Here is a 24,497-nt window from a genome sequence, read left to right as displayed (position 1 = left end):
AAGTAGAGGAAGTCTTGGGGCAGGAAGACATAATAAAACAGTATTGGTCAAGATGTGGCCTCAATTCTGATACTGCAGGTAGTCATAACACGTTGTGGCTGCTGTTCTCATGGGAGAAGTTCAAATTGACTTCTCCAAGGTGCTCATTTCTGCCCAGGGCAGCCTCACCTCCATGAATAACTTGCCCTCTCCATGGTTCGCCCTCCCTGGCTGTGCAGGTCTACCTCTGTGTTAGCAAATGAGATAAGTGAGGTGGAGAATGCTCCTGAGTGATTCACATACTCTCCCAGATTCAGGCAGGACTCTGAGCAAAAGAAACAAATCCCCTGGAACAAAACATGGAAAAGTCTTCAAGATATGGGCATAGGTTCCCTGAAAAGGGCGTGGACAGCTCAAGAAATAAGAGCTGACTGATGGGATCTCATGGAAGAAACGGCTTCTGCACAGCAAAATGAAGAGGCATCTGTAGAATAGGAGAGCCCAACCTAACCCAGAGCCGAACATCTGAGTGGATGAATATCTAGAATATATGAACAACTCAAAAAACCCTTCCAAAATAGAAGCCAACCATAAAAGGAGAAATGTAATGTAGAGCTCACACACAGAAAGATGAACATAAACTGGAGGGTATGGAAGATTCTCAAAAAACAAGACTAGAACCACAAAATAACCAGGCTCTATCAGTCGTGTTATAAACTTGAAGGAATCTAAGTCAGAGTGCCACAGAGATTGCTGTACATTCCTGTTTATTAAAGCAATACAGAACTCAAGATATTCTCTCAACAGATTAAAAAAGTGGTACACTTACACAATGGACTTATATTAATTTTTAAAGGACATTGAAATCTACAAATTTCACAACAATGAATGTTCATATTTAAAAATAGTCTAAATTCAGAAAGATAAATGGTGCATGTTTTCTCTCAGATTTGGAATTTCAAGTGTGCGTATGTATTTGCACACTACATGTGTGACATTAAACTGTATGGGACATTAGAAAGAGGAAGCAGACTAGCAGGGGTGGTAATGGAGGTGAAAATGTTCAAATCACATCATATACTTGAGTGAAAACATCATAATAAAATCCATCAAAATAATATATGCTGTTTGCAAGAAAAGAGGTGTGGACAAAAGTATATACTGTGGGATACACTGTGACACACTATAGCTTCCACAATGAGTAAAAGAGGTATGGACAAAAGGATATACTGTGGGATACACTGTGACACTAGAGCTTCCACAATGAAATATTTTTGTTTTGTTTTTGTATATTTTTATTTTTATTTTCTCTTGCAGAGGAAGATTCCAAGGGCAGAGAGTGGATACTAAGGGATGGGGAGATAAATGGGATTGGAATGCATGACGTAAAACACACAAAAAAATCAATAAAAAGTTAAAAATTAATAATAGTAAATACATAGGTGCTAATACATTTTAAATAAAAATCTTCAAATAAATAACAAGAGAACTCATTACTAACATACTGGCTTTTTGAAAAATAGCAAAGAAACTTCTGAGAAGATTTCAAAAAAGGTAAAATCATATCAGCAGCTCAGTTATCTGAACTCTCCTACAAAAAAAAAGAGAATAATGAGTGATTTCCTAATTATAAAATTGAACACAATTTGTGTCATCTCCCTTCTTGACTTAATTGCTTAAAACAGAAACTGCATACAACACAAATATACAACATGTTGTGTGTTTATAAGTAAGGCATATGACTCATTGCAGTACAGTCATATCCCACAGACAAGTGTGAACAGGTGGGATACCCAGAAGTAAGGAAATGATGACAGAAAAAGCAACTCACATAGGAACAAGTGCCTAGATCCAGAAACGTCAAAAACAAAGGTTCTTATAGAACACAAATGTGTATACTTTAAGTCATTCTCTTTAAAAGGCAGAAGCTTACTTAAAGCTATTTATATAGGTGATATGTAAAACAAAAGCATAAATGAGAAGAGAGCCATATGTGAACATTTTTTCTTGTGTGTGTAGGAACACAAATCTGAAGTGGCTCCTAAAGTTGCCCACAGGTTTTAACACTTACTTTTGGATTCAGTTGTCACCAATCTAGATTACCACTTTTCATCTACAAATCTCCTTTTGTTAAGTGTGGTAGTTTCTTTTACAAGAGATATTGAAAATAGTAGTTAAAGAACTATGAGGCACAAGTCTGTATAAGAGCTACATTATTACTTAGATGTGTGGTTTTAGAACAGAGATTCTGTGATTCAAAGCATAGAGGCTTATACGCTTGCTCACAAATCTGCCCGTTCTAATGTTCAGTGATGTGACAGTCTAGAGATCATTAGTAACAAACTATAAGTTAGTATCAAATACACACACACACACATCTTGCAACTATCTTATAATTACTTTGAAATCCATTGTTTCTACAGAGAATGACATAGAAAACTTGAAAGAAACAGCTGTACAACATGCATTAAGTAGTGACGATGGTAAGAAAACTTTTTAAGTTCAACACTTCTCATAATTTTTTTCATTAATGTACACATTTAATGACAATACTTATATTATCATGGAACATGCATACTGTTCTATTATTGTGTAAACCAGGTATTTATTGAGAATTGAAAGTTAGCTAGATAGCATTTTATTTAGAATTCACTTAGGAAATATTCTATCAAATCTATCACAGTTCTAGCAAGCAAGTGTGTCTAGTGTTGTTCGTATTACTTTCTATGTCCAGCTTAGGTAGCAAGGTGTGTGAGGTACAACACTGGCTCACAGATGTGATAAAAAGAGGTGTTCAGCAGTTCTTTCAATAGCTAGCAATCTCCTCTATTCTTTGGGGAAAGGAAGAGGTCAGGGGAAAGGGAACAGAAGAGAATCATGAGAGGTTAATATGATCTAAGTTCATGTGTACTTGAACAAAGAAATCCCACTGAGTCCCTTTACTCTTTACCCCAAATGTAACCTAATAAAGATGTCTACAATGTAGATAAGTTCTTCCAAGCAAGATGAATACTCTGTCAGGATCAGGAAACACTTTCAACTCCCCAAAAGTGTCCTGCTGCTACTAGCTTTTACACAAAATGTTAGGCATGATAGATCACCCACTTGATGTTTTAACTGCCTCATTCATTTTAGGGTTTGGTTTTTTTTTTACTGTATTTAGATATTCATTTCTAAATACAAGAAAAAGTACAAATCACTAAACATTAAATGCAAAAGGCACAGTCTTAATACCAATGCTTGTTTAAATTTGTCTCTTTTTCTCTCACTGAGGTAGTAAATCTCCCTACTAAGACGATATGTAACGCATTTGTTCCTTGGTACTGCCTACTATTAATTTCCATCAACAGCACTTCTTATATCATAAGAAGACCACTGAAATACATTTGGATGAATTAAAGAACAAGTGCTTATGCATGAGTTATGATGACCATGTTCAATAATTTGACACTGGAAAAAAGTGATGCTTCCATGTCACCAAATAGATTCCCTGCAGTGTTCATGGATTTTAACACATGCTTAAAAGTCACGTTATTGTCAAAATTATCCATGATGATGGAAAGTTGCACATAAGTTTCTGCTGCTTGGGAAAAGTACCAGTTAAGAAATTGTGTGTTGTAGTAGCAAATCACTAAATGTGTAACTCACAAGACATTGATTATTTGTGATCAAAAATAGTCCTTTCACCTGTACTCAGATTTCTATTCTGTTCTGTTGAAAAATGCTAACTAGCATAGTGCTAAGCACATGAATATATTTATATGTTGTTTTGATCATCATTTTGTAGAAACTGATACAGGACAGTTGACTGACGTCTTTAGAAGAGATATAACAACAAAAACCTGGTGTTACCTTAGCAAGAACACTTTTTAAGATCTACTTACGTTTTACTTATGGCTTATTATGGAGTTTAATTAAATATGGATCGCTAATGACAACAGAACTTATAAGTTATTGATACATAAGAAAAACTTCTTTAATTCCTTCTTGTCTTAATTTGAGTTTTAGTATTTATGAATAAATGAAGAATAAGCTATATAATTTTACATTTGGAGCTTTCCGATTGTAAAAATGATCCATAGAAATGCTTTTCTCATTATGGGAATATTTTAAAATGTGTTACAATTGTTTTCTTAGCTTGGAGTGGTGACACTTGTGAATATCAGAAGTTTAAAGCCAGTATGAACTATCTAATGTGTTCTAGATCAGCCTGGGCTCTGATAGTCTGCATCAAAACAAGAATCAGTGTCTGTTTCTAGCTAGTTAGGAAAGTCACTGTTCATTTTCCAATGCATAATTGCTAGCATGCATTTGTGGTAACAAGGAGAATATAACTGATAATTATTTCATTGGTAACTAATATCCCTCTTGATGTATACAACAATCCTAATTTCTCTGAGAGGGTGCTTCCTCTTGTTCTGTTGTTAGCACGTGATACGTAGGTACGTGATAAAACAGGAGCTGAAACATTCCCCCACCAGGGAACGTCTATGACTCATAAGACCAGGGACTGTGTATTTTCTCTCATATATGAAATCTAGGGGTGGGGAAAAAAGAATAAAGAGAACAAAGCAGAGAATAAATTTGGGGAAAAGGAAGGGCATGGGGAAGTATAGAAAAGGTAATTGGAGAATATGATCAAAGCATTAGATGTAAGCATGAAAATAAACCATAGTGATGTTCATTGTTTTACATAATAAATATATACTACAAATTTCTGTGTATTTGTTTTATCTTAAATATTGAATTTTTATTTAAAAAATGACACAGTTTACAAATTGTTCAGGTTCCTGTGCAAGTCAGAAGAGGGTGTCAGATCCTCTAGGGTTAGAATTAAAGGCAGTTGTGAGCTGCCTAAGGTGGATGACTGAGAAACAAACACCAGTCCTCTACAAAAGGCAACAAAGGATCTTTAACTATGGAGCTGTCTCTCCAGCTTCTAATATTAATCTTTAATAAGAAATTTTAAATAAGTTTCACTATACATATATGCCAACAACCAGAGAACAAGAGGTTATAGCTTGCCTTTTCAAAGTATTTTACAAATCTATTTTAATTTTACAGAGATTGGCAAAGACACAAAAAAGACGCCTTCAACATCAAGATCAAAGGAACCAGTGAAAACAGAATCAAAGAGTAATGAAGGTAAAAAAAACAGGCATTTTTTCAAGTCTATTGTGAATGTTTATTAGCTCCTCTAAACTTAAATATTGCACCCATAAGTTACCAGCTATCTTAGTTTCTTTTCCTATTGACGTGACAAAGCAACTTAAGGGAGAAAGGGCTTATTTTGCTTCACATGTTCAAGTACAATCCAGGAAGGTCAAGGCAGTAAGGACTTGAAGCAACATCACATGCACTACATGCTTAGTCAGAAGAGAGCAACAATAAATGCATGCATGCTAGTACTAGACGGAGTAAGTGTGTCAATCTCAGCTCTGCCTGCACCATGCCTGCCTGGATGCTGCCATGCTCCCACCTTGATGATAATGGACTGAACCCCTGAACCTGTAAACCAGCTCCGTGGCAGTATCCAGACAGGCATGATGCAGGCAGAGTTGAGAGTTCTACATCTTCATCTGAAGGCTGCTAGCAGAATACTGACTTTCAGAGAGCTAGGACTAGGACCTTAAAGCCCCCGCCCACAGTGACACACCTACTCCAACAAGGCCACACCTCCTAATAGTGCCACTCCCTAGCCCAAACTTATACAAACCATCACAATACCTAAAAATAATGCTATAAGCCAGTATGTATGTTCACATTGCATTTATTTTGTTAATAATTTGATGCAGTATAAAACAATAATAATCATAGTGAAACATGACATGATTTTGCATAAATAATATGTGCTAATAAAAAGCTTAAAAGAGAAATAGAGAACATTTCCTAATGCAGCATGAAGGAGATGGGTCAGAGAATGATGTTGTATTCATATAAGAAAATGATACCAGTTGCTAACTCAGATTCACAGAAACCACAGCAAAGAACCCAGGAAATTTAACCAAAAGTGTTAATGTACAATATTGTAAATGTATATCTTCTCCTGTCTTCCTTCAACTTTTTTCATAGGCATAGCATGACATAAATAAATATGATGTTAGCACAGTGTCTGTAATGTGGAGTTGTATTTTGTTAAACAATAGTGCAGAACTATAGAGGTGTAACACAGAGGATTCTTGTTTTCATGTATGCCCTGGTGCTGCCCTCCTTTTCTTCTCTCAGTTAATCCTCTTGGAAACATGCTCAAGACATATTCAGAAGCATGTCTCCAAGGTGATTTTAAGTCCAGTTTAGTTAGACACTAAAAATTAATCATCACTATAATGTCCACGAAACATGGTATCAACAGAGTTGGGAATGTCGAAGGAAAAAAAAACAAAACTTGTACATTATTTTTTCCTTTACACAGTATTCTAAAATGTTCTTTGTGTTTTTAGATGGGACTAAAAAGATTGCTAAAGGCATGAAAATACTTGGAAAACTGAAAGATCAATATGGTAAGAATAGTAACCTTTCAAGTCATATATTTATGACTTACTTAGTACTCTGTAGTAATAGTAACTGTGTCATTGCATAAGCAACACTTTTGTGAATTCTCTCTTATAAAGAAACCCTAGGATGTATTATGAGTAGAAATAAGATAAATAAAATGAATAGTTAAACTGAGACAATTAGAAAATAACCCATTCTAACCCGGTGCCACATCCATCTTGAAGTGTCTGGGGGAAATCCTTCTGATACTATTCCATTCACTTTCCATTTCTTGTTTAGGTTAAAGTATTGTGTTGATATTGAGGAATCAGGGCCTCTCATTGTTGAATGTGCTGAGAAGAGGACTATAATACACAGACCCTTCACTGCTAGCTTCTTTTACAAGATTAAGTTAATGAACGATTTCTTGCACTGTGCTCTATCAGTTACAGATTATTGTCCTGGATGGTGTTGGACACACTTGTCTTTGAGCCTATGAATGCTCTATCTATGATCAGTTTTTCAGAGTAGATTTCGATTAATGTCTTCATAGACTTTCCTTGCCTGAGTCCTCGTGAGGACACATGGAGAAAGTGGGTCTTCCCCTGTGGAGTGGGACTATAGACCCACAGAGTCTGAGGTTTGCAATATCATCTTCCAAGGCCAGCATATAAGCATGTGCTAGAATTGAATATTAATGGCAAGGCATGGCTTCTTTAACTTTGAATGTGAATGTTGAATTCTCATGTGTTATTAAGTCTAAACCAAGTAAGGACCTTTCACCCAATCAGTTTACAAATAAGAGAAAACTAGGACTGAAAACTAAAATTACTTAAGGTACGTATTCAAACTTGTTTTTTATTTTGCTCTGAAAATACTGGGTTTAAGGAGACATTTTTCCAGTGTTTTTGTTTAGATATGGTTGCTTTTAATGTTGCTTACTAATTACATGTTAACAACTTTTGAGTGTCAACGTTAGACACAGCAACAAAATGTTCCCATTTAATTCCAGTCGATTTAAAATACTTGTCTGTTCTATTATTTCTTCATCTGGTTGCTGCCAAAAACACCCAACAAAATCAACTTGCAAAAACAGGGTTTTGGCTTACAGTTCAAAGAGGGACATTACATCATGACAATAAAGGCCTAGCACCAAGAGTGGGAGGCCATTGAGCACATTGCATCTGCATTCAAGAAGCAGAGAGTGAACAGAGAAGTAGATCTGGGCCAACCTCAAGGTCCAACCCTTAGGGACTCACCTAACTCCATGAGCCTCCACATCCTAAAGATCTCACAGCCTTCACAAGCAACACCAACCAGGAACCAAGTATTCAAGCACATGAACTTGTGGGGATATTTCACATTTCACCTTTGTTAAGACCATATTTCTGATCAATTTATATGTATTTATTTGTCAGTGGTCAGAGTCTAATAAACCATTCCAACTTAAAATTTGGAAATTAGGAAGAGAAAACATTTGGAAATATGTTAATGACCAAATATCAAAATGAATAGTTGTATTCAAAGTAAAACAGAGATTGGATTAGCAAAGATGCCATTGTAGGATACACAGAGCAAAAGCAAAGATGATAACATACCAAGATACTTCATAGAAATTGGAGTAACAGATAAGTGAGCACTCTATATAATATATAGGAAAAGCATCACAAATAAAAATCAACACACAGAACTTGAGGCTTAATATGTATATATAATATTGTAGTGTCATTGGGTGACTTTTTAGCATTTGTTTCAGGGTTGAGTTCATCTGCAAGCAAGGATACTGGTCCAGGGATGATGCCGATAAGGTCATTCACAGGCAATCAAGGTAAAGAAAATACATTACCACGTAAGATAAGTGGTCGCTTACAGAAATTGTATACTATGAAGTTTTTATTTACTCCAATGAAATATTTTAAAATTCAGAAGATACACAAAGATTTATTATCATAGGCTGAATGGTCTATATACCACAGAAAGGTATTTCTCATGGGAGTTCTACTTCCTGGTTCAAAAATATGTCCCTTGCTGTGTCCTCAAGTGCTGGAAGGAACCAGCAGAGCTCAGGGATCTCTTAGGACAATACGAACAGCCCTCATGACCTAATGGAGGCAAGTACCATCACAAGGTGATTCCTATCAATGTGCAGATGGGGAACACAAACATTCCGAGCACAGCAAAGATGCATGTTAATAACACAACATACAGAGTCCTTTCTACACTGTTCCCTTCTCATTCTCTAGTTTCTCAGATATTATTATGTGCAGTGATAGGATCTACACAAGGATGCTTTATGCAAGTATTTTTCCTAAAAATTTTACCACAGCTTTTTGTTTTGTTTTGTTGGTTTTTTTTTCATATATGAAACTGAGTGAATTTTTTAAATTATTTTTAGATATATTTCTTTATTTAAATATTTCAAATGTTATTCCCTTTCCTGGTTTCCTATCCATAAGCCCCCATCCCCTCACCCTCCCCAATACAGGTGCCCCACCCCATTAACCCTCCCTTTCTGAACCGCTCCGACATTCCCCTGCACGGGGCTCCAACATTTCCAGAACCAAGGACTTCCCCTTCCACTGGTGCTCAAACAAGGCTATTCTCTGCTACATATGCAGTTGGAGCCCTGGGTCAGTCCATGTATAGTCTTTCAATAGTGGCTTAGTCCCTGGAAGCTCTAGTTGGTTGACATTGTTGCTCTTATGGGGTTGCAAGCCCCTTCCGCACTTTTACCCTTCCAGGGGGTCCTGTTCTTAGTTCAGTGGTATGCTGTTAGCATTGACCTCTGGATTTGACATGTTCTAGATGTGTTTCTCAGGAGAGATCTATATCTGGTCCCTCTCAGTATGCACTTCTTAGCTTCATCAATCTTATCTAGTTTTGGTGGATATGGATATATATATATATATATATATATATATATATATATATATATATATATATATATATATATATATATATATCACATGAGGGCAGGCCCTGATGGCCATTCCTTCAGTCTCTGCTCTAAACTTTGCCTCCATATCAACTCCTATGGATATTTTTGTTACCCCTTTTAAGAAGGGGTGGGAGCATCTGCATTTTGGTCATCCTTCTTGTTGAGCTTCCTGTGGTCTAAGGATGGCACCTTGGGTAGTTCGAGCTTTTAGGCTAATATCCACTTATCAATGAGTGCATACCAAGTGTGTTTTTCTATTATTGTGTTACCTCACTCAGGATATTTTCCAGTTCCATCCATTTGCCTATGGATTTCATGAAGTTATTGTTTTTGATAGCTGAGTAGTACGTCATTGTGTAGATGTACTACATTTTCTGTATCCATTCCTCTCTTGAAGGGCATCTGGTCTCTTTCCAACTTCTGGCTATTATGAATAAGGCTGCTATGAACATGAACATAGTGAAGCATATGTCTTTGTTATATGTTGGGGCGTCTTTTGGGTATATGCCCAAGAGAGGTATAGCTGGATTCTCAGGCAGTTCAATGTCCAATTTTCTGAGGAACCTCCAGACTGATTTCCAGAATGGTTGTACCAGTCTGCAATCCCACCAACAATGGAGGAGTGTTCCTCTTTCTCCACATCTTTGCCAGCATCTTCTGTCACCTGAGTTTTGATCTTAGCCATTCTGACTGGTGTGAGGTGGAATCTCAGGGTTGTTCTGATTTGCATTTCCCTGACGATGACTAAGGATGCTGAACATTTCTTTAGGTGCTTTTTGGCCATTCGATATTCCCCAGCTGAGAATGTTTTCTTTAGCTTTGTACCCCATTTTTAATAGTGTTATTTAGCTCTCTGGAGTCTAACTTCTTGAGTTCTTTGTATATTTTGGATATTAGCCCTCTATCAGATGGAGGGTTGGTAAAGATCTTTTCCCAATCTGTTGGTCGCCGTTTTGTCCTAATGACAGTGTCCTTTGCCTGACTAGCAGTTTTATGAGGTCCCATTTGTAGATTCTAGATCTTAGAGCATAAGCCATTGGTGTTTTGTTCAGGAAATTTTATCCAGTGCCCATGTATTCGAGACTCTTCCTCACCTTTTCTTCTATTAGTTTGAGTGTATCTGGTTTGATGTGGAGGTCCTTGATCCACTTGGATTTAAGCTTTGTACAGGGCAATAAGAATGGATCGATTTGCATTCTTCTACATGCTGACCTCCAGTTGAACCAGCACCATTTGTTGAAAATACTATCTTTTTCGCACTGGATGCTTTTAGTTCCTTTGTCAAAGATCAAGTGACCATAAATCTGTAGGTTCATTTTTGTGTCTTCAATATTATTACATTGATCTACCTTCCTCTCTCTGTACCAATACCATGCAGTTTTTATCACTATTGCTCTGGAATACTGCTTGTGGTCAGGGATGGTTATTCCCCCAGAAGTTCGTTTATTGTTGAGTATACTTTTTGCTATCCAGGGTTTTTTGTTATTCCAAATGAATCTGCAAATTGCTCTTTCTAATTCCATGAAGGCTTGAGTTGGAATTTTGATAGGGATTGCATTGAATCTGTAGTTTGCTTTTGGCAAAATGGCCAGTTTTAGAATACTAATCCTGCCAATCCATGAGCATGGGAGATCTTTCTTTTATTTTTTATTAACTTGAGTATTTCTTATATACATTTCGAGTGTTATTCCCTTTCCCAGTTTCCGGGCAAACATCCCCCTAATCCCTCCCCCTCCCCTTCTTTATTGGTGTTCCCCTCCCTATCCTTCCCCCATTGCCGCTCTCCCCCCAACAATCTAGTTCACTGGGGGTTCAGTCTTAGCAGAACCCAGGGCTTCCCCTTCCAATGGTGCTCTTACTAGGATATTCATTGCTACCTATGAGGTCAGAGTCCAGGGTCAGTCCATGTATAGTCTTTGGGTAGTGGCTTAGTCCCTGGAAGCTCTGGTTGCTTGGCATTGTTGTTCTCATGGGGTCTCAAGCCCCTTCAAGCTCTTCCAGTTCTTTCTCTGCTTCCTTCAACGGGGGTCCTATTCTCAGTTCAGTGGTTTGCTGCTGGCATTCGCCTCTGTATTTGCTGTATTCTGGCTGTGTCTCTCAGGAGAGATCTACATCCGGCTCCTGTCGGCCTGCCCTTCTTTGCTTCATCCATCTTGTCTAATTGGATGGCTGTATATGTATGGGCCACATGTGGGGCAGGCTCTGAATGGGTGTTCTCATATGGCTTGAGACCCCATATGAACAACAATGAACAACAACCAACCAGAGCTTCCAGGGACTAAGCCACTACCCAAAGACTATACATGGACTGACCCTGGGCTCCAACCTCATAGGTAGCAATGAATATCCTAGTAAGAGCACCATTGGAAGGGGAAGCCCTTGGTCCTGCTAATACTGAACCCCCAGTGAACGTGATTGTTGGGGGGAGGGTGGTAATGGGGGGAGGCTGGGGAGGGGAACACCATATAGAAGGGGACGGAGAGGGGTTAGAGGTATGTTGACCCAGAAACCGGGAAAGGGAATAACAATCGAAATGTAAATAAGAAATACTCAAGTTAATAAAAAAAATAAAAGGCAACCCCTAGGATTGGTGAAAATATGCTCACATCTTTATCTGATAACGGATTGATAGCGGTGCTGTATTAATTGAGATCTAAACCTCAGGTAAGAACTAGAGAAAGTGCATCAATGTAGACATTACTCCTAAGAAGTTCTAGTAAGTAGTAGAAACCTGCATACCCACTCGATAGCTGCTATCACGAAGGGACATAGGAAGAAATGAAAGAAATGGAAACGAGTCGGAGGGACACAGGCCTACAATTCCAGCAGCTTCACACACGGAGGCTGGATGGAATTTTCAGGGCCAGCTTTGGCAATTTAGAGAGACACTTACTCAAAAATCGAAAACATAAAACAAAAAGTGGGATGGTTATGGCTGTAGTTTACTAGTATCACACTTGCTTACCATGCATGAATCCCTAGGTTAGAAAGGGATAAAAGAACAAATATTGGATGAGATGTCTAGAAGTTGTGACCGTGATCATGTGGTCCTTGAGCAACCTCCCTTTGACAGCCCTGACATTTACAGCCCTATGGTCTCAGGCTCAGTGACCCTCACCTACATTTTGACAGTGATGCCCTTCTGTGTATTAAAACACTGTGAGGGGAAGTGATTTTCTACCAGAACATCCAACTTTGGAGGGAAGGAGAGCAGCAGGTGCATTGTTCACACAAACACTCACCTAAGTGAATGGAAGAATGGAACATTTCATTTAATGCAAGAAATACATTGTATATATAAAAACATTAATTTCAGCATTTGTTTTCAGGTGAGCAGACATTGAAACTATTTAATATATATTTTAATTATTATATTTTGGGTTCTCTTTTGTTTGGAGGTTTTTACTTGGGCGAAGAGATTTTAAAACAGTCTTGTATAGTCAAGCAGGCCTCAACCTCCTTATATAGCCAAAATTGACCTTAAATTCTGATTCATCGACATCCACCTCCTGAACATTGGGATTATGAACACATACCATCATGCCTGCTATGCATGGTGCTGGGAATTGAACTCAGGGATTTATGGATAGTAGACAAGTGTTCCACCAACTGAATGATGTCTTTAACCCTCCACTTTTATTATTTGAAACAAGATATTGGTCTGTACACAAAGCTGTCACCAAATTCACTATTTGGGCCAACTTGGTCCACAAGTCTCCATTTACCTGCAGCAGAAACATGAGTAGGTATGTGTCAACACACCTAGCCCTTTTCCAGTATCCCTGACTTACACTTTTATAACTACCAGGCAAGAAAAACTCAGATACCTGTGTTGCTTAAGCAGCTTCATCAAGATTACTGTGCTTTAGAAAAGGGATAGAATTTGTCCTAACTTTGAAAGGATGAAGTTAATTTATTTTTAGTACAATTTAATGACAATTTTTCATTTTTCAGGGCAGTCTAATTATCAAACGTTAAAGAAACAAGGTGCTAAGCCTCCAAATACCATACAACTTTCGATTTCTTCTATCAAAAACCAGAAAAATAAAGGTAAAAGCCTCGCCATTGCACAAATGTACAACGTGCCACTGCATGTCACTCCCATTGCTTCGATTTGACAGTGTCCTCAGCCCGTGCGCCTTCAAACAGCCGGTGTTTGTCAGATCTCCTTCCTCTTAAGTATGATGCTCTGAACAAGAATGTGTCATGAATTAGTCAAGAGGTCTTACTGAAAGACCCTTATTTTTAATGTTTGTTGCAATTCCATCAGAAATGCAGCGAATATCTTTGCATACACTTTTATTTTGCTACTTCCATTTGTGTAAATAATATATGTGGTATTTGTGGGTTAAATTTTACTTTAATAGATATTCCCAAATACTCTTGAGAATGATTACAGCTAATAATTTTGCCAACAAATGCACAAAAATCCTATTTCCAGATACGTTAGTTAGCATTTGGGCTACTTTCAAAGTATGCTGTTCAGATGCCAGTACCATAAAGTTGTGATTTAGAGACTCTGGGGGAAATTTCCTGGAGTTATAAAGATCTCTTACAATGGAAAAGTCTCTTCAGAGACCTAAATCTCAGTATTTTATCCAACACTAGACTTTTTAATGGACCGAAAATATGACAGACATCAAATTATAGCAGTCAAAACAGGGATGGAAAGAGTACAGAAAATCCTTAGAAGAATTTGAAAGACATTTTTGCGAAAGTAGTAAAGTCTGTTTCCAACTTCATATGAAAAGCAGTTAATAATCAAAGTAGTGTGTAAAAGGAACAAGCTAGAAAGATTCATGCTTCATAATTTCCAAATATGCCTACCGAGCCATAGGCATAATGGTTCTGGCATTCAGACAGATGTCACATAGGCCAGTGAAATAGAAGAGGGGAGCCCACACGTAAACTCTACATGGTTAAGGGCATCAACTCCGTTCAACGGAAAAAGGGAGTCTGCCATACATGGTGCTGGAAAAACAGGATATTCCTAAGCAAGCAGCATAAAACTGGGCCTTTAGCTTGTACTATTTTCAAAAAATAGATCAGCATGTATCAAATAAACACAAGGGAGGACAGAATTATAAAAATATTAAAAGAAAATTTAGAAGAAAACATACATGATAGTAAATTTGATATTGTGGTTTTAAATCGGCCACAGAGACACATTCAGAAAAGGAAATAATATGGATAATTAGAATTCACATTTAAAGTTTTGAAATGTGAAAAGCTTTCACATCTTAAAGCATTTAAAGCCTTTCACGTACTTAGCACAATTAATATACACTCACAAAAAATGAACTGAATTAGCCCTGACCGGATGGCTTACTGGGTAAGGGCGTTAGTTTCACCAAGCCTGATAACCTGCGTCAATCCGTGGAACAAACATACTACAGAGGACAGACCTGGCTCTCACAAGTCATGCTCTGATATTTCCACATGCACGTACTCCTGGACTCATCCAGATGGATAGATAAATGTTCTTAAAGTTTTATTTTATGTGTCTATGTATGTATCTTTATGTGCATGTATGAGATACACCTATTTGCATACATGTGCACTCCCTGCTCTATTCTTTCTCCTTAGAAGTAATTGTTTGTGAGTATGGAGGAGGGTTGCATGTGCACATGTTCCTGTTTATGTGCATGTGCATGTATGTGTGTGCATGCATTCCTGTAGAAGCCAAAGGTTGATGTCCACATATCTTCCCCTGTTGATCTCAAGATTATTCTTTCTTCTTTTTTAATTTTATAAAATGTATTATTTAAAGAATGTTGAAAAAAATAAAAAGTACCACCCAATCAAATTAACCAGATTCAAAGTCTATAGAAGTCAATAAATTTCTTCACAGTGAGACTAGGCATTTGGAAGAGAAACTGTAGAGCCCCACATTAAATTTTAGACTTTAAGTATAAAACCCATTTTTCTGAGACAGAGCATCTCACCAAATGCAGAGTGAGATTATTTGGACAGCGAGCTTCAGGTATCCTCTTGTGCCATTGACCCAGCACTCAGATTTCAGTAACTTGCTACAGCCCTAAATGTTATAGGTAGGTGCTTGAAAGCTAACCTCTGGCCTGCATGCATTTGTACAGCAAGCACTTCATCTACTGTGCTGTCTCTCCAGTTCCTACTTGTGCCATCATGATAGACTTACATAAAATATCAACAACCACACAAGGTAAATTCAAGGAGAATCTACATTTGCAGATTAAACTGCCTTGTGTAAATTACTGGGGAGTTAGGAGGCTGGACATTAGAAAAGATTGATTGATTTTTCTAAGACCTGCACAATGGCAGTGTCATTAAACATGCTAACATAGAGGAGAAAAAAAATCTCACAAGGTCCCACCCCTAGACCAAGACCGACAGGAAAGTAATTCTGAGACTGCTGAGAGAGGGAGAATTGGCCTCTCACAGACTCGAGCACTTTGATTGCTTCTCCACTTAGTGTGGGCATCCCTGAGACCATATACATATTAGCCACAAAAAGCAGACATAACAGACCATATTTTTACATTTGCGCACATACGTGGCATACATAGGGTAAAAGGCTATTAATTTCAGAGTGGAAGCACCTGGGAAAGCTAGAGGGAAAGAACATGGGAAGGCCTCAAGGTAGAAAAGGAAAGGGGGAAGTAATGTAATTACATTATAACTAAAATGTACTTAGTGTATGTGTGTAATGAGTTGATCCTTGCACCTTTAAATTTTGAAACTAGTTTATTTAGGGTATCACTTAATTACCTTATTCTCAGTTTTGGAACAGCCTAAGCCTGAAATGATAGCTGAAGACAGTGTTGAACTTGATGATAATTGGACGACGGCTGATCCTCCTCCAAATATCAAAGTCATTAAAGGTAAAGGAATACTTTAATATGTGTCTGAAACAGAACTCTATATTCTGTTCCCACTGTTCCGATCTACTCCTATCCCTATTGGTGGTCTCTTCCTAGAACCAGCCTATATAATGAGCCCAAGGTGCTTTACCTGTAGAAATTTGTGTAGAAGATTTCATGATTCTTTTTTTTTTCATCTTTATTAACTTGAGTATTTCTTATTTACATTTCGATTGTTATTCCCTTTCCTGGTTTCTGGGTCAACATACCTCTAACCCCTCCCCCTCCCCTTCTATATGGTGTTCCCCTCCCCATCCTCCCCCCATTACCACCCTCCCCCTAACAATCACGTTCACTGGGGGTTCAGTATTAGCAGGACCCAGGGCTGCCCCTTCCACTGGTGCTCTTACTAGGCTGTTCATTGCTACCTATGAGGTCAGAGTCCAGGGTCAGTCCATGTATAGTCTTTGGGTAGTGGTTTAGTCCCTGGAAGCTCTGGTTGTTGGCATTGTTGTTCATATGGGGTCTCAAGCCCCTTCAAGCTCTTCCAGTTCTTTCTCTGATTCCTTCAACGGGAGTCCCGTTCTCAGTTCAGTGGTTTAATGATGGCATTCGCCTATGTATTTGCTGTATTCTGGCTGTGTCTCTCAGGAGAGCTCTACATCCAGTTCCTGTCAGCCTGCACTTCTTTGCTTCATCCATCTTATCTAGTTTGGTGGCTGTATATGTATGGGCCACATGTGGGGCAGGCTCTGAAGGTGTTCCTTCAGTCTCTGTTTTAATCTTTGCCTCTCTATTCCCTGCCAAGGGTATTCTTTTTTTTTTATTGGTTATTTTATTTATTTACATTTCAAATGTTATTCCCCCTTCTTAGTTTCCCCTCTGCAAACCCCCTCTCCAATCCCCTCTGCTTCTGTGATGGTATTCCCCCCACCACCCACCCACTCCCACCTGACTACCCTAGCATTCACCTACACTAGGGCATTGAGCCTACCCCTTCCATTGAGATTTCTGCCAGAAATTTTGAACACAAGAATGAACACTTAATGAGCATACACTCCAAAATTTTTGGCCCTAAATATTTGAGATAATTAGACTGCTTTTCTGTTGATGGCAGATAGAAAGTAAAGTATCTTATCAGATTAGGTTAACAGGTGCTAGAGAAATTATCGGACTAAGGAAAAACTAAGGTTAGAAAGAAGTTTCTGCCAATAAGCAGAAACAAAGTATAAAGGTAGAAGAACAATGAACATTCCACTAGTGACAGTTACTTTCTCAAAACATGAGTGATTCTGTAAAGCTTATGTTGTTATGATCATAAAAACATGTGAATTTCAGACACTTCAAAAGAAACCAGAAGGTAGAATAATGACCAAAAGAAAGATGAAAAACTTCTCAATCAGAGGTTCTATGGAGAAGGTCCTTCCCTAGCCTTCCTACTAAGAATCAGAAAATTTTTCATATATAAGGTCAGATTGTAGTCAAATTTGGGTTATATGGGTAAGAAGGCTAAAAGATGTCACTGCTACCATAATGCAAATGAGGTAATAAATACAGAATTAAAAGATTGATTTCATCATTAATAAAACTCATCATTAAGGCTGAGAAGGCTTCTTAGTCAGTGAAATGCTTCCCACATGAGGACATGCTTATGTTAAAAATTATCAAAAAAAAAGGTTTGGCTTTGTATTTCTTTTAAGTAAGTATTGTTGGTCACTTTTGTAACCCCAGTGCTGGAGAGACAGGGACAAACAGATCCAGTGATTTACTGGTCAGCCAACCTAAATTACTTGGCAAGCTCCAGGTCACCAAGGAACTGTCTGATATAAGACAAAGCCATGTATCTCCTGAGAAAGCACACCCATGGATGACCTCTGGTCTCTACACATTTTCAGACACATATATGCTTATCATGGGAAAATAAAAATTGAATTTTACAACACTTCAGGTATCATTAAATATTACTTTGCTATGTATTCTTTAATTATGCAAAAATGTAGATCTGTTCTTAGTTTACAGGGTATAACTAACCTCTGCATTATAGCATTTTTTTTCTTTTTTTTTTATTAACTTGAGTGTTTCTTATTTACATTTCGAGTGTTATTCCCTTTCCCGGTTTCCAGGCAAACATCCCCCTAATCCCTCCCCCTCCCCTTCTTTATGGGTGTTCCCCTCCCCACCCTCCCCCCATTACTGCCCTCCCCCCAACAATCACGTTCACTGGGGGTTCAGTCTTAGCAGGACCAAGGGCTTCCCCTTCCACTGGTGATCTTACTAGAATATTCATTGCTACCTATGAGGTCAGAGTCCAGGGTCAGTCCATGTATAGTCTTTAGGTAGTGGCTTAGTCCCTGGAAGCTCTGGTTGACTGGCATTGTTGTTCATAAGGGGTATCGAGCTCCTTCAAGCTCTTCGAGTTCTTTCTCTGATTCCTTCAACAGGGGTCCCATTCTCAGTTCAGTGGTTTGCTGCTGGCATTCGCCCCTGTATTTGCTGTATTCTGGCTGTGTCTCTCAGGAGCGATATACATCCGGCTCCTGTCGGCCTGCACTTCTTTGCTGCATTCATCTTGTCTAATTGGATGGCTGTATATGTATGGGCCACATGTGGGGCAGGCTCTGAATGGTGTTCCTTCTGTGTCTGTTTTAATCTTTGCCTCTCTCTTCCCTGCCAAGGGTATTCTTGTTCCCCTTTTAAAGAAGGAGTGAAGCATTCACATTTTGATCATCCGTCTTGAGTTTCATTTGTTCTAGGCATCTAGGGTAATTCAAGCATTTGAGCTAATAGCCACTTATCAGTGAGTGCATACCATGTGTGTTCTTCTGTGATTGGGTTATCTCACTCAGGATGATATTTTCCAGTTCCATCCATTTGCCTATGAATTTCATAAAGTCATTGTTTTTGATAGCTGAGTAATATTCCATTGTGTAGATGTACCACATTTTCTGTATCCATTCCTCTGTTGAGGGGCATCTGGGTTCTTTCCAGCTTCTGGCTATTATAAATAAGGCTGCTATGAACATAGTGAAGCATGTGTCTTTGTTATATGTTGGGGCATCTTTTGGGTATATGCCCAACAGAGGTATAGCTGGGTCTTCAGGTAGTGCAATGTCCAATTTTCTGAGGAATCTCCTGACTGATTTCCACAATGGTTGTACCAGTCTGCAATCCCACCAACAATGGAGGAGTGTTCCTCTTTCTCCCCATCCTCACCAGCATTTGCTGTCACCTGAGTTTTTTATCTTAGCCATTCTCACTGGTGTGAGGTGAAATCTCAGGGTTGTTTTGATTTGCATTTCCCTTATGACTAAAGATATTGAACATTTCTTCAGGTGCTTCTCAGCCATTCGACATTCCTCAGCTGTGAATTCTTTGTTTAGCTCTGAATCCCATTTTTAATAGGGTTATTTGTCTCCCAGCAGTCTAACTTCTTGAGTTCTTTGTATATTTTGGATATAAGGCCTCTATCAGTTGTAGAATTGGTAAAGATCTTTACCCAATCTGTTGGTTGTCGTTTTGTCCTAACAACAGTATCCTTTGCCTTACAGAAGCTTTGCAGTTTTATGAGATCCCATTTGTCGATTCTTGATCTTAGAGCATAAGCCATTGGTGTTTTGTTCAGGAAATTTTCTCCAGTGCCCATGTGTTCCAGATGCTTCCCCACTTTTTCTTCTATTAGTTTGAGTATATCTGGTTTGATGTGGAGGTCCTTGATCCACTTGGACTTAAGCTTTGTACAGGGTGATAAGCATGGATCGATCTGCATTCTTCTACATGCTGACCTGCAACTGAACCAGCACCATTTGCTGAAAATGCTATCTTTTTTCCATTGGATGGTTTTGGCTCCTTTATCAAAAATCAAGTGACCATAGGTGTGTGGGTTCATTAGGTTTCATGATTCTTATCAGAAGAATTCTGTGTGTAGATTACTCTCTACTTCTAACCAAGATAAGTTAGTTGATTTCCTTCGTGCCTTATGCCTTTCATTTTCTCTGTAATGTTCTGGAAGGAGAGTATATTACATCTCTATGTAATTCAAAAACTGGTGCAATCAAAAGTCAGCAATGTTTTATTGAGACATTGTCATACTAAGCAGCCACAGCAGGACTGAAAGCTGCTGTACAAACAGGCTAGCTGGAACTCATGGAGATGGACTGCCTATGCTTCCCGCTGTGCCAGCAACATCCACTGCTAATCACATTTTTATAAAGCTAGTTTGTCTCTGTAGGGTAGAGTATATGAACGGGGTTGTTGTAAGTAGAAAGTGTATGTTTTTACTAACCACACACTCATCTGTATACATTCTCTAATGACTGTAATTACTGTGAAATCATGAAAAACTGCATAATTCTCAGCACTAGATTTTATGAATTGAAAATATAAACAATATCAAACTACATTGGTTATCTGACACCAGCACAGAAATTAACCATAGCCTGCAGAAAAACCCATAGAATTACAAAGATACCTTACCGGAGTAAAAAAGTCCATTTTAAAATTTACATGGAATCATCAGAGACTGTAACAGTCTAAGTAATAATGAAATACTATTTATATAATGAAACTAACCAATGAAAACTAACAACGTAAGAGAACCACTTCATAATGTAATAAGTAATTGCCTGACTGCAGGCTGGGAAAACCTCTCACTGCTCGATTAGTTTCCTGACTTAAGCTCTTACAAGGCACATTTATAAAATATCACCTACCAGCAAGCATGTATCAAATAGTCTGCTTGTGCTGGTTAACTGCCCTACATAAATAGCTGAGGGAAGCTGTGTGCTCAGAAGGATGTTATCTCCATCATCACTGGCTGGTGCTGTTCTCGTTTTGCAGAGCTATCTAAAACTTTGGACTTAGATGTTGGAGATATTCAATCTTCAAACCTTCTGGTCAAGACACCATCTGCTACAAAGAACCCTGAGAGTAAAGGTAAATGGAAGACTTTAATACAGATGCTTGAATTAAAATATTCCTTCTCCATTTCCAACAACCAGCCAAATTAGGTTACAAGCCTGTGTGGAGGGCTTTGTCTTCCAGTATGGTAAGAGGATAACCCAGCTGAAATGGTGGGTTTCCTTTCCTTCTCACAGCTTGAGATTTCTGCTTTATATTCCCAAGTGAGAAAATAGAACACTTAATCTATAGTTCCTCTTTCTGTCATCCGTACATTTCTGTTGCTGCAGCTATAACCAATACTACTATCAACGTCACTGTACTCTTCTATCCTCCCACTTTTACATGGTAGAGTGTGTTAGTTGGGTGGCTGGATGAAGAACATGTGTGCTTTCAATTTTCATAGGTACCCACAAATACTTTGTATAATTACCGTACTGAATAGTGGTGGCAATAAAATAATGAAAAACTATATGCAAGTATCAAAGCCAATATTAGATTCTTCTGTGAGTCATTCATACCTCAATAGTGTGTTGTTTAGTCTCCATGAGTTTCTGTGGTTTCTCTTACCATTATCTACTTTTATCCCATTGTGATTAGATGGAATAAAGGATATTATCTCAACTTTCCTACCTCTGTTGAGACTTACTTCATTTTCTAATCTGTTGATATTTCTGGTAAAAGCTTTATCGTCTAATTACAACAGCTCGTAGTCATTAGTGCTTTGGTGAAATGTTTTATAGATGTAATTTAGTTTGTCTAATTTACGATATCATTTAACTCTAGTGTGTCCATGTTGATTATGGATTCTTTGTTTTCAAGACAAGATTTTTTTTCTCTGTAGTCCTGGCTGACCTGTTACTCACCATGTAGACCAGGCTGGCCTTGAACTCACATAGATACCACCTGCCTTTGCCTCCTGAATGCAGCGATTAAAAATATGTGCCACCACACCCAATGTTGATTTTGTGTGTGTGTGTGTGTGTGTTTATCTTTGTGTGTGTGTGTCTGTGTGCGTCTGTATGTGTGTGTCCATATGATATTTCTAATGGTAAAAAATGGATATTTAACTCACCCACTATTGCTGTATTAAAATTCATTTGTGATTTTTGCATCTTGTAGTATTTGTTTTATGGAATTGGGTGTATATGTGTTCAGAATTGCTATATCCTTTTTCTTAACAGGGCCCTTCAAATAAGATTTAATTAATTTTTCTGACAGAGCAGTAAGCTTTGCGCAGTGGTAGTATCGTAGCCAATGAGGTTTATCCGAGGTGCGATTGTTGCTAATTGAAAACTGACAGAGCAGTAAAACTTTACAGAGTTCAGGAGTACTTAGCCCCATATATTCTCTATGGAAATTTAAATAGGAATTAGTTTTAAATATATCATTATTGATGCTTCCTAGATAGCAACCAAAGTTGCCCCTTGTTGCATGTAAAACATAAATACAGTTTGAATCTACGAGAGCCCATCACAGGCATTTAGTAAAATAAAATGCCATGATGTTAAAATCAAACTCTCATGTCAGAAAATAGCATAGACCAGTACAGCCCTATCATTTTTATCACAGTGGCTTTTTTCCATCTACACTTTGACTCTCCGATCTACAGGGAAAGGATAAGCATCCAACTTTGGGTCTAAGCAAGAGCACCAGGTGCACATAGCTCACATGAGCGCTTGCCTGGGTAAATAAAAAGTTTGAACATTTCATTCTTGTGCAAGAAAATACATTATAGAAACTGAGAAAACTTCAGTAAATTTTGCCAGCCAGCTCTGAGAAATGACTAACAGACTCACATTCTACGTTTTAATTTAGAATTCATCCCCAAGTGAAGAGATATCGAACCTGTATTTTATTATATTTTCTTTTTAACTATCACCCAAATACATGCACTATACCATATCTCATTAGCTCTCTTCCTTTTTGGACTTTATGTCAACTGCTATTTGTTAGTGTAAGAAAGGCTGATGGAGAAAATAAACTATCTAAAAAACTGTGTCTTAGTTACTTGTAGATTCATATACTGTCACACTGGTATCTTTTAAAGTTTCTTCCCCAACCTTTGTCTGTAGCAATCCCACATACTATTTGAGGCAACAGTGCTGCATATAACAGGACTGGAGTCACACTCAGTATGTTGGTAGACTGGCAAGCAGATAATCATCTCTATACCTCAGCCTCCCTCATGCTGCAGTAGGCCTCTCCCAACTCTGCTTTCTTATCATCTGACAAATACTTATATAATCAACTTCAGTAAAGTATCAGGTAAGAGGCAAGGCTGAAAAAATGTCTCTTTCTGCCTGTTTATCAAATGCCTGAATGCTGAAAGGAAGCTGTGTTTCAGTAGCTGATATATTTCTAGTACCACTGAATGATTTTGTTTTGCTTTTCAGAGCCATCTAAACCCAGCAACTTGGTCAAGGAAGATTTTCAAGATACTCATACTCTGGACCTGTCAACCTCTACTATAATGAAACTTTTGTTTAAAGGTAAAGAAGCCACTGTCATTCATACATGGGAAACAGAATACTGTTATTCCCCCACTGTTTCTATGTACCAATACTTCCAACCTCTAGGCATTCCCATCATACAGAGAATATTACAAGCACAGAATGTGTTCCAGTATTTTTTCTATAAATAGACAACTGTGTGGAGGACTTTGTGGTTCTGCACAGTAGCAGATGTATCGATTCCCCCTTATCTCTAACCCATGTAAATTGATGTGTTTCCTTCACCTCTTACGTCCTTAGTATTCGTCATGACATTATGAAGTATGGTTGATTGTAAGAAGGGAAGAGAAAGGTAAAGGACACCAGAGAGTAATAATAGGAAGGTGAAAATAATAATAATAATAATAATAATAATAATAATAATAATAATAATAATAAATGCAATAATAGATCTAAATTTAAGTAAAACTGAGAAATATTGTCACATTTTTCTCTTTAACAAATTTTGCAATAGCCACCTTCATGTGAAGCTATGATGTAAGCATGAGAGAAGCCAACCCCACATTACAAACATGTAACGCTTCACGCCCAATGTGTGACTATGGATAAGTGGAAGGAAGCCAAAGGGAAATGCCGTTTACAAGTGTGTGAGAAAGAACAGTTCTGTGGGTGCAGCCTGTAATCCCAGCTCCTTGGGAGGCTGATGGGTGATGGCTGACCAATCACATTCAGTCAACACAGCAGGGTGAGACCATGCCTAAAAGTTGTCAGAAGCAAGATGGTGAGATGGTATAGCTTAGGGGTGGAGTTCTTACTTCGCATACAAAATGTGCAGGTTCAGTCCCCAGTGCTTGAAACAAATAAAAAGGTAGATCAAATGTGGGCAACGTGGCCAAGAATTATGACAGGGAATTTGGG

At 38.1% G+C, this 24,497-nt stretch overlaps 1 protein-coding gene and 1 pseudogene across 50 annotated transcripts in view; both read left to right on the top strand.

The window, feature by feature from the left end:
- Positions 1–24,497, top strand: part of Ccdc7a (coiled-coil domain containing 7A) — a 410,765-nt gene that overhangs the window by 322,610 nt on the left and 63,658 nt on the right. For 49 of the 50 annotated variants that reach the window (XM_063278219.1, XM_063278211.1, XM_063278233.1 and 46 more), the window contains 8 exons: positions 2,403–2,462; positions 5,044–5,124; positions 6,420–6,479; positions 8,210–8,281; positions 13,346–13,441; positions 16,150–16,251; positions 21,067–21,162; positions 23,523–23,618. In XM_063278219.1, coding sequence (XP_063134289.1) covers positions 2,403–2,462; positions 5,044–5,124; positions 6,420–6,479; positions 8,210–8,281; positions 13,346–13,441; positions 16,150–16,251; positions 21,067–21,162; positions 23,523–23,618 — 663 coding nt within the window. The remainder of the gene's footprint in view (positions 1–2,402; positions 2,463–5,043; positions 5,125–6,419; positions 6,480–8,209; positions 8,282–13,345; positions 13,442–16,149; positions 16,252–21,066; positions 21,163–23,522; positions 23,619–24,497) is intronic. The other variant, XM_063278249.1, reaches the window with a different exon arrangement.
- Positions 22,355–22,511, top strand: LOC120098739 (U4 spliceosomal RNA; annotated as a pseudogene).

The sequence above is a fragment of the Rattus norvegicus genome, chromosome 19 (assembly GCF_036323735.1).
Source record: "Rattus norvegicus strain BN/NHsdMcwi chromosome 19, GRCr8, whole genome shotgun sequence".
Lineage (NCBI taxonomy): Eukaryota > Metazoa > Chordata > Mammalia > Rodentia > Muridae > Rattus > Rattus norvegicus.
The sequence above is the reverse complement of the archived record's forward strand: the minus strand, read 5'-3'. Positions and strand labels throughout refer to the sequence as shown.